Source organism: Citrus clementina, unplaced genomic scaffold (assembly GCF_000493195.1).
Source record: "Citrus clementina cultivar Clemenules unplaced genomic scaffold, Citrus_clementina_v1.0 scaffold_1, whole genome shotgun sequence".
NCBI classification, from domain to species: Eukaryota; Viridiplantae; Streptophyta; class Magnoliopsida; order Sapindales; family Rutaceae; genus Citrus; species Citrus x clementina.
In genome coordinates, this window is record NW_006263303.1 from 17,590,384 (window position 1) to 17,601,728 (window position 11,345).

Consider the following 11,345-nt stretch of genomic DNA (forward strand, 5'->3'; position numbering starts at 1 on the left):
GAGCAGGAACATCGTGGGGGAAATTTGGAGCAAAAAAGCTGTGAATGATTCTGGTTACTTCGAGAAGATCCATTTTCAAAATTCTGAGAATTCTTTCAGAACAGTCTCAGGTTTGAAGTATGAATACTTAGAAATCAACAGAGCAAGAGAATTATGTTGGCCGAAGTGGAAGCCTCAAAAGAGCAATGGGAAGAAATATCCAAGTGAGCATTCTTACGACATGCAGTTCAATATTCGTGTTCACAGACCTAATGCAAACAGTTCTCGGGGTTACGCAACTCCTCTTTCTGTTGGCGATCAGTTTTATCCGCGGTACCTATATAGTAAAACGCCCTTAAGTTCAAGTACTTCTAGACCTAAAGTTCAAGAAAGCTTCAATCGAAACAGCCAGGTCAACATCAGCTACAAAATTGGCATCAGATTACTACCTGGAGCAACTTTTGGTGGTCAGGTTTATTCTCTTGATATATCTAGGAGTTCTTATGAGGGAGTGGAGATTTCAGCTGAAGGAATTTATGATTCAAAAACAGGACAGTTGTGTATGGTTGGTTGTAGAAGCATTGTCTCCAGTAATCTATCATCAACCAGTGATTCCATGGACTGTGAAATTCTTCTAAACTTCCAGTTTCCGCCATCAAATCCAAAGGAGAATGAAGATCATATCAAGGGAAGCATCAAAAGCATGCGGGCGGAATCAGACCCTCTTTATTTTGAACCAATGGAAGTCTACTCTGTTAGTTATTCTGCACTTGCTGTGAAAAAGTCCATTTCCAAGATGGATTGGGAGATAACCGTGGCTCTTATATCCAACACACTTGCATGTATCTTCGTGGGATTGCAGCTGTTGCATGTGAAGAAGCACCCCGAAGTGCTTCCCTCCATTTCGCTTTTTATGCTTTTGCTTCTTACTTTAGGACACATGATTCCCCTGATGCTAAACTTTGAAGCCCTGTTCCTGAAAAATCTCGACAGGCCACGTGTTTTGCTTAGTAGAGGTGGATGGCTTGAAGTGAATGAAGTGCTTGTAAGGATAATAACAATGGTAGCTTTCTTGTTAGAATTCCGATTACTGCAACTTTCATGGTCAGCAAAGCTGGCTGATGGGCAAGACCAACCAGGCTTGTGGTTAGCTGAGAAGCGGTCTCTATTTGTATCGTTATCATTATATGCTCCAGGGGCTATCATATTTTACCTTTTTAACTGGAGGGAGCACAATCATTATCTGGGGTTTCTCTCATCTCCCCAAAGATTTTATCCTCAGCCACAGCGGTGGGAGGGCCTGAAATTGTACACAGGTTTTGTCTTGGACGGATTTCTGTTGCCTCAAATCCTGTTCAACATATTCCGAAACTCCAAAGACAATGCTTTGGCTAGTTCATTCTACATTGGAGTGACCAGTCTCCGATTGCTGCCACATGCATACCATGCTCTCCATACCAATGCAGATTATTTCTCTGATGCTTGTAACATCATTGTTTCTGTAGGAGGTATGATGTTTGCTGCAGTCATTTTCCTGCAGCAGCTGTTCGGGGGTTGTTGCAATGATCGCAAGAAATTTATAGATGGCCAGGCATATGAGAAGGTTTCTATTGTTAGTGAAACCTGATTGCCCATGGAATTCGGAAATTTTAAGCCTCCGGCTGCTGATGCAGATGGTGTGAAATTATTCTCCATTCTCCAGCTGTGGTTTCTTCAAGTTTCAACAATGTAAAAAGAGTTCTACCTTAAAAGCAGTCTGTCTTTGGTTTGATATTGTGGTGCTATGGTTTTTAACGGCTGTTGTAAAATAAAAGCTCCAGCCATCTAATAAAAGTGAATGGTATTTTGTAAATAAATAAAGTTTTAAAATTTTTGTTTCAAATTATTTTAAATAATTAATATGTTTGAGTACACTCATACCAGGTTGATTCCAGAAGAAACATTAACCTAGCAACATTCAGAATGAATCATTTTAAAGAAGAAGCATAAATTGTGAGGCATTGATTGATGCTCCATTTCATGCATTGATATTAATTCAGGTTAGCAAATCTTGAAAGAGAAGTTCAATAAATCGTAAACAATAACTGTAACATCCCACATGACTAGTGAGAGAGTTCTTAGACTAATTTATATATCATGGGCTCTCCTAACTAGGTAAATGTATTTTGGGTTGCACAGTCCAATAATAAAACCGTGATGAGTTGTGCCTAAGGCGAGTCTTTAGAGTGTCACGATTGGAATCAGAGTCGACTTGTGACCCTACGTGTGGATAGATAAATCTTTGATTTTGATTTTTTTATAGGTTAGATTAAAGTAAAATAGCTATTAAATGATCACTCTATATGATAGTATTTTGTTTTGTTTTGTTTCTAATGACCCACAAGAGGACACAAAGTCTTTAAGGAGAAAAGTATGTGATATCCCACATTTCTAGTAAGAGAGTTCCTCACAAGGATACGAGATCTTCAAGGGGAAAAGTATGTAAAATCCTACATCTCTAGCCAAAGCCTTTCTAGATTAGTTTATAAGCCTTGAGCTCTCCTAAGAGCATCTCCAAAAAATTTTTTAAATAAAATTCTACTTCTTATTTGATTTAAAGAAGTAGAATTTTATTTAAAGAGTAATATCAATATTAAACACTCCAAAGGACACATTGATTTAAATTCTTCAAATAAGATTTGTTTCACACTCTTCAATATTGCTGAGTGAGTTTCTCCATCTTCTATTAATATTTTAGTATTATTTATTGAAAAGATAAGGCTGCAATAATTATTATTTATATTTCCTTTCAAAAACATAACAACAATTCAATTTAATAGTGGAAAGATTTGATTAAAATAATATTAACTTATTCTTATTTGATGAGTCTTTTGGAGAATATTGTATTTTTCTATCCACTTATTTACTACATCCGTAAGCAAATTGATATTTAAAAAGTAAAATCTAAAAAGTCTTTTGGAGATGCTCTTAGAGCATCTCCAAAAGGCTCTTCAAATAATATTTTATTATTTATTTGAAGAGGCACATCAGTATTTAAAACTCCAAAAAATACTCCAATTAGAATTCTTCAAATAAAAAATAATTCTCTCTCTTCAATTTTTGTAGAATTATTTTCTCTCTCTTTAATTTATATTTTATTACTTTTTATTGGAGAGTGAGAGAAGTACTTTAATTATCATTTATTTTTCTTTTAAAAATATATTTATTTGATTAAAATAATATTAACTTAATTTTACTTAAGAGAACCTTTTGGAGAATAACATATTTTTCACTCTCTTTTTTACTATATAGGTAAGCAAATAGATATTTGAAAAGTAAAATTAATAAAACCTTTCGGAGATACTCTAATTAGATAAATGCATTTTGAATTGTAAAACCTAATAACAAAATTGTGATGGGTGATGCGTCAAAACAAATAATATCTACTTGGTTGTTAGGTTTGAGCTTTGGGCTTTTACAATAAATCTAATTATAGCAAAGATTTGACATTAATCTTGCACCCTCTAACAGAAGAAATATAAAATGCCATCTCATATACTTAGAGAACAAAAGGTCTTAAATTGGAAGAGCTTAAAAAACTAGAATTTCCAGCAAATGAGAAAGAGACATCATGAGAAGAAAATTATGAATTGAATAAAAAAAGAAGAAGAAGCTATTTTACAGCAAAAAGTTGCTAGACTTTGAAAGTTATCTGATGAAACAACAAATCTTTCGGAAGTGTCAGCCATGTCTAATTTCATTCTTCACCAATAAGTCCACAACTATTGAAAATATGGAAGCAACCAATAAGTCCACAACTATTGAAAATATGGAAGCATCTGGCATTACATTTCTCTCCATCTTCTGAAGAAGTTAATTAACTTTTGAAGTCTCGTTATTTCGGATGAAACCGTGCATGACGTTATTAAATATTAAGTACGATAAAATTGGGCGACAGACCCTTTGATTCCATATCAAGAAATAAATCATTTGCCTTCCAATTTGCCTCTTATTACAAACCTATACATTATATATGTCACAACATGGGGTGGGCATGGGTTGGGTTGGATAGAGTATGTGAAAATCCAACCTAACCCACTATTGAATGGGCTGAAATAAAATCAATCCAACTCAATTAAATAAATTTATTTAACTCAATCCAACCCAATCTTAAATTATCGGGTTGGGTTGGGTTGATCGAGTTGAATGTCAAATTAAAATTAAAATTAAATAAAAAAAGATATGAGATATGAAATGAAACTTATTAAAATTATATATATATATATATATTATAACATAAAAATTTTATTACTGTCTAGTGTTCGATAAAGAAAGTTTAAAAATCAACTACCTTAACATTAAGAAAATTTCGGCAATGTGTTTCTAGACTTTATTCCTAACTTCCCACATCTCTTTTTTTAATTCTAAATTCAGAGCTTTTAAATAATTAGCTAGCTTCATATCTAGTATCAACATGAAATTGATATATAGTTATTTATTGTTAATTGTTTACTAAAAAATAAAGAGAAATTGAAACCAATTTATTTTCAAATTTAAACTTATAAGATAATAAATTTATTTATATGAGAGAGTGATTTTATTTTTAAAATTAGAGTCTAGAATAGCAGATACAAGAATGAAATAATCTCTTCTAAAAAAATAAAAAGAATTAGAAATTAAGTTAGCCATTTAGATCTCTAGAATTTTGTAATTGAGAATAGACATATTATTATTATTATTTACATGAGTTGGGATGGGTTAGATGAGTTCATAATTAATCTTACCCAACCCAATTATCAATTGAATTCTAAAAACTTATCTCAATTAACCCATAATAATTCACTCAATCCTTCAAAATTAAATTGGATTGAACCGGATTCATTGAATTGGATTGGGTTTCCTACCTCTTCTTGGAATTGGGCCTTATTAAGCAAGCTATTAAAAATTTGAGTGGAGCTATTGGCACCCCTACATTATTCTCACAAAACCCCACTTTAAATAAAATTACAATTAAGGACAATTGAAAATTAAATGTATATAGATTTTTTTCCAACAAATTACTTAATTCATAATCAATCCTTTTTTTTTAAAAAAAAAATCTATATGTTATTTCCTATTTAACTAAAATAAATTGTATAAATTTAGAATAATCTATTGTTCTCTTTTGATTTCTTATTGATTAATTATTTTTATACTTAAAATTGCTTTGAAATTATAATTTGAAATATATGTTATTTCAGCCAATGATAAACACTAAAAACCTTATTAACCCATATAACTTTTTAATTTGTGTGTAGATTAATAATAAAATTAAAAATAATTTAAAAATAGCACAATAATACTTTGAGTTTTAATAATAAAATAAATCAAATGAAAATTGAGAACTTAGAAAAGTGTATCTAAAATAAGGGTATTTTCGGAAATAAAATAAATATAACTAAAAGGGGGTTTTATGAGAAGATGAGAGGGGTGCCACTAGTCAAACTCTAAAAATTTTCCATGCGATTTCGAGTCTGCCTGATTTACATAATCCATCAATAAGGCAGTTGTAGGCTTCAATATTAAGTTCAAACTTGAGATTCCTCAAAGTATGGAATAGTTCAATAGCCTCTACAATATATCCAGTAAGGATTCTCCCAAAAACTACAAAACCATCACGCATTCTGCCCATTTTGCAAAAGCAATTAACCAATAAACAATCTGGCAACAACCCAACAACTGAATTCAGTCTCTTGTACACTAAAAAAAGAGTATCATATTGCTTACCCTTATCAAGACCACCAAACAAAATGTTGAAGGAAGACGCAGGAGGAGGAGCTGGCTGCATTTTGATCATGGAATCAAAGAAACAAAGAGCTTCAGTGGGAGTAACATTACCCGATTTGCATCTATCTTTGAGAAATTTGTCGAGTGAGAATCGGTCTTTAAATGTTCGAAATGAGGGTTCGTTTTTGGAATTAGAAGTAGTAAGGTTTCGAGAGTGAGTGATTGTAGTATCCCACATCACCACCAGCAAGTGACTTCTTGGATTAGTTTGTAAGTTACGGCGTCTCTTAATTAAGTACACGTGTTTTGGGATGTAAAGCCCAATATTGCTTCCCAGGAAGAACAGAGCACAGAGATTGCAATTTGTCACAGAATTCTTTGGCCTACTCATTCTACATTTGAACAGTTGTTAATTCTCCAGTTGTAGTTGGTTTTCTTATATATTTCAACTATGCAAAATAAGTTACATTAGTACTCTTAATCTCATCGACTTTATATGTTGCTGCTACGTACCTATGACTCCTCTTCAGTTTACATTATAAATAAAATTGTCTGGAGATAATGTTCTTTGAATTCATATTTATAAAATTTCAACAAATTTTTTTGTGTAAACAAATAACTTTATTTTGAAAGTCCACAGTTCCCTTTTGTCAAATTCCTAGCAATTTCATTTTTATTGAACATTTCCATCGATCACCATCAGTGGACTATTAGTATCCCCGTTAACGTATTCTCTGGTTCAAACCCCAGGAGCACGCATAGAATTTTATGCCTCAAGAAGAAATTTCAAGGTGGGAGTATGACTTTTCTTCAAGAAGGATCAATGTGAACTTGACATTGGAGTTGTTGATATTAACGTTCATTTCTGATTTTATGTAGACCATACAATATGTTTCAATCTCACAGACAAATTATCCAAAATTATTCAACTTAAGATTCAAAGCACGTGTCAAAGTAAGTGGTTCATGTCCAAGTAAGCTTTTCATGTAAATGATCCAAAGACTTCTACCTACTCTCTCAAGTCTTGTAGCAGGAAATTTCTAAGGGGAGAGACACATGAATGATGCATTAATAGACGACTTAAAATGAATAACTCAACTTCCTGTGGTGACTAAATTTTCTTCCCGTCTTTTACAATCTATGCATATGGCTACGGGTTCTCTTACTTTGCATGGATGCTGCTTTCTGATTTCATGGCTTATCCATACTTTCATATTTCTCCTGCTTTCAACTCACTGCAATGGAACTCAAATCTCTTACAGTGACCACTGTGCTTCAGTTGTCCCAGAGTCAACAGCAACCGCCCCTGAGTTTGCCTCCTTGCCATTTCTTCCCTTCCAAAATGGTTACTATGATGGTGGGGATCGAATACTCAATCCAAGCCCATCTGAATACTCTTCAAATAAACACAACCTTCTGTTGTTTCACACCCAGAATGTCTATACAACTAATGCTGAAGGTGTCTTCAAATTTGAGGGGAATTTGCACTTTTACAACTTGTACTATTTTGGATACCGTAGGACTTATGGTCATTCAGTCTTCTCGCCTCCAAGGACTGGAGATGATAGCGCTTTGAGCTTTAGCTTGAAAGGCTTCTGGTCAAAATCATCCGGGAAGCTTTGCATGGTGGGTTCAAGTACTAGTTACTCTCCAGAAGGTAATCTGCTTCATCATCATGCTGTTCTAAAGCTTAATGGTGTAAAAGATTCAAGTAATATTACCAGTCTTGTAGCTGGAACGTTGCGGAGCTTGAGTTCTGCTGACGATCCAAGCTATTTTGATCCTATTTCCTTGTTGATATTCCCTGAAACCAATTACCAGTACACTATGTTTTCGAAAGAACTCGAGAACAAGTGTTCTGGTGAGATCAATGTTCCAGCAGAGAATTTGTCACTCAGCTTACAGGTCAGTTCAACTATTTGTTCAATCCTTGAGAGGCGAGTCAATGCATTTGAGTTAGAGTATGCAAGTGATTGCAATTCTTCAAAGAGTTGCAATCCTTTTGGCGATGCTGTGGGATATTTGCCTCAAGTGATGTCTTTAAACACCATTCAGTGTTCAACAGAGGGACAAAGATTGAGGTTTCTGATGGAATTTCCGAATACTGGCTATGTTGACTATTGCCGCAATTTCAATCCAGAAACAACTTTTGTTGCAGAAGGATCATGGGATTGGAAGAAGAATCGGCTGTGTGTTGCAGCATGCAGAATTTTGAACACACATGATTCTTTGGACAATTCTAGTGTGGAAGATTGTTCAATACGGCTGACATTAAGATTTCCTGCAATTTGGTCAATCAGAGGATCTACCAGCATGTCAGGCCAAATATGGAGCAACAGAGCTTTGAATCATACAGGTTATTTTGGGAGGATTCTGTTCCGAAGTACGGATAATGAAGTGCTTAAAGTTCCAGGACTGAAGTATGAATACACAGAGATGGAAAAGGTAAGAAATACGTCATGCTTGCAGAAGAAACCTTTGAGAAGCAGTTTGGAAAAATATCCGGAAGGATTTTCCCAAGAAATGAATTTTGGCATTTCTGTCAAAATCTCTAGAGGGCAAATTGCATGGGGCCATGCAGTTCCAATAGCTGTTGATGATCAAATCTCTCCGTTGTCAGAATCCTTCATATCATGGTCAAGCTCGAGTACCACAAGCTCTGTTGTTGAATCAAATATCAGCAGTAGTAAACCACTCAATATCAGCTACAAAATAAGTTTGAGACCGCATTACTATCTGAAATTGGGTGGTGTGGAAAGTTTATTCAACATTTCTTCGAGTTGGGAGAGGCGAGTTGCAATATATGCTGAAGGGATTTATGATTCAGAAACAGGAGTCCTTTGCATGGTTGGCTGTAGAGATGCTGGCTTAAAATATCAGAAATCGAGCAATAATTCTATGGACTGCGAGATTAGCATCCGTCTGCAGTTTCCTCCACTAAATGCAATGACGAAGGGAGGTTTTATCAGAGGAAGAATTACAAGTTTACGCAACAAATCTGATTCTCTTTACTTTGAACCTCTGTTTGTCTCTGCCACTTCTTGTTACAGGATCCTGGAGAGACGATCAATATGGAGGATGGATTTGGAGCTCCTCATGGTTCTGATAGCGAAGACACTTGCGTGTATCTTTGTTGTATTTCAACTCCTGTACGTGAAAAAGCACCGAGATGTTCTTCCTTTCATTTCGCTTCTCATGCTTGTGATTCTCACTCTGGGTGTTAAGATTAAATGATGAGTCAGATCATTGTTGCTTAGGTGGAGTGCTTAGTCAAGTGCTGAGCTGGAATTCTATTTTGTAAAGTTGTTGAATTCCCGTTAAGAGTTTGTTACGTTTTAGCTTTGTTTCTAGCTCATGCTTTGTATGCTTTAGAAGATTCTAGGCTTCAATATAAATATCATTGTATCAATTCAGATTAATGAGATTAAGAAAGCATCTTTTCAGTTTTCCAGATTTTCCTCTCGTTTATACTTTCCTTTATTTTCCTGCTAACCAAACAGAGTTTATACATTTAACATGGTATCAGAGCTAATTTTCAGATCAATCTAATGGCCTTAACAAGTTCAAGTTCACAGTTAAATACTTCCTTTACCTTCACCACTCCAATTAAGCTAGATCGCACTAATTACACGATCTGGAAGCAGCAAGTCCTTTCTTCAATTCGTGGAAATGGATTGGAGAGCTATATTGATGGATCTAAACTCTGTCTTACTCAATATCTGTTTTCTGAGTCTGGAATAGCTAGTTCTTCGAATATTGAAGCTCAAGCACAAGAAAATCCAGAATATGGAGCATGGAAGCATCAAGACCAACTACTGCTGAGCTGGATCATGTCCTCCATAAGTGTTGATATACTAAGTCTTGTGGTAAACTCTCAAACCTCTTTTGAACTTTGGAAAAGTCTAGAAAAGCAATTTGGATATGAATCCATGGCAAAGAAGGTTCATTTGAAAATGCTTCTTAATAATTTGAGAAAAGGCTCTCTGTCAATGATTGAGTATTTTACTAAACTCAAAATAGTTACTGATGGTCTTGCATTAGCTGGTAGTCCTGTTAGTGATATTGACTTCATAACTCATCTTATTACTGGATTAGATCACTCTTATTATCCGGTTGTTGTTTATGTCGAGGCCAATATGTTGAACATGGATCTGAGTGAAGCATATTCTATGTTGCTAACACATGAAGCTAGGCTTGAGAATAATAAACTTAGTGAGAATAAGGAAATGAAAAGCAATTATGCAGCAAATATAGCTCAATCTGGAAACTTTCAGAAGAAAGGGGGTAGTTCTAATAACTCCCAAGGGAACTGGAATCAAGGCAGGGGTAATAACTGGAATTTTAATGGTGGAAGGAGTGGTTTCACTGGAAATGGAAGAGGAAATAACCAAGGACAAGGCAGGGGTAATAACTAGAATGGTAACTTCAGAGGTAATTCTGGTGGTTTTAACAATGGATATGGAAGAGGTGGTTTTGGTCCTGGTGGATATGGAAGAGGTAGCTATAGCTCTGTAGCTGTTGTCTGTCAGATTGCTTTCGATACAATCACACTGCTGCTGAGTGCAGAGATCGTTTCAACAAGAACTTCATTCCAAACTATCCACCTCAAAACTTTTTTCAAGGACAGCAGCAAGGACCAAGAGCAGCCTACATGGCCACTTCTGAGGGAGTAGCAGATCAGGGTTGGTACCTTGACAGTGGAGCTACTCATCTCACCAACTCAGTGCAGAATCTGAATGCTGGTAAACTATACTCTGGTTCTAATTCTTTACTTATAGGAAATGGTCAGGGCTTACAAATCACACACATTGGCTATACCTGCTTTTACACCTCTTGTGGTTCATATCTCCATCTTCAAGACATATTATGTGTTCCTAAAATCACCAAAAATTTAATAAGTGTTTCAAAACTTCTTGCTGATAATAACATCATCATTGAATTCATTTCTGATGCATGTTTTGTTAAGGACAAAGTGAAGGGAACACTACTTGCTCAGGGGATTGCTAAAGGTGGCTTATACAAGCTATCGTCATGTAAAGATTCTGTGCTATCTTCCAATATCTCAACTCTCAGTCCAAGTTCTATGATGTCAGTCTTATTTTCCAGTCCAAATAAGGAATGTCTTCTTTCTGTTGCTTTCAATAAAGAGTCTGTTCAAAGTGTAAATTCTGCAAACTTGTTGCATAATAGACTTGGTCATCCAAGCAAGCATGTTATTCAAGTTATTTTGAAGAATTCTTGTCTGTCTTCCAGTTATGATAATCAACACTCATTTGAATTTTGCAATGCTTGTCAACAAGGAAAGTTGTATAGGTTTCATTTCTCAACCTCTGAAATCAGAACTAAACAACCATTAGAACTAATCCATACAGACCTTTGGGGACCTGGCTCAGAAATGTCTATGAATGGTTACAAGTACTATGTTTCATTTGTTGATGACTATACTCGGTATAGTTGGATTTTTCCTCTTGTTCTTAAATATGATGCTTTAGAAACTTTCAAAAACTTCAAACGATTGGTTGAAAAACAGTTCAATATGCCCATCAAAACCTTGCAGTCAGATATGGGAGGAGAGTTTAGAATTTTTCATTCTTTTCTTCAGCAAGAGGGTATTCAATCTA

The 11,345-nt window shown here is 34.9% G+C and overlaps 2 protein-coding genes across 2 annotated transcripts; one reads left to right on the plus strand and one right to left on the minus strand.

The window, feature by feature from the left end:
* Positions 1 to 5,437: 5,437 nt before the first annotated feature.
* On the minus strand, positions 5,438 to 6,115 carry LOC112095685 (putative pentatricopeptide repeat-containing protein At1g12700, mitochondrial). The gene has a single exon (XM_024177789.1). The coding sequence runs from the start codon at positions 6,113 to 6,115 to the stop codon at positions 5,438 to 5,440; it is 678 nt and encodes a 225-aa protein (XP_024033557.1).
* Positions 6,116 to 6,870: 755 nt separating this feature from the next.
* LOC18053836 lies at positions 6,871 to 8,958 on the plus strand. Its single transcript, XM_006451809.2, has one exon. It carries the CDS (start codon positions 6,871 to 6,873, stop codon positions 8,956 to 8,958), a length of 2,088 nt encoding a protein of 695 aa, XP_006451872.2.
* Positions 8,959 to 11,345: the final 2,387 nt, after the last annotated feature.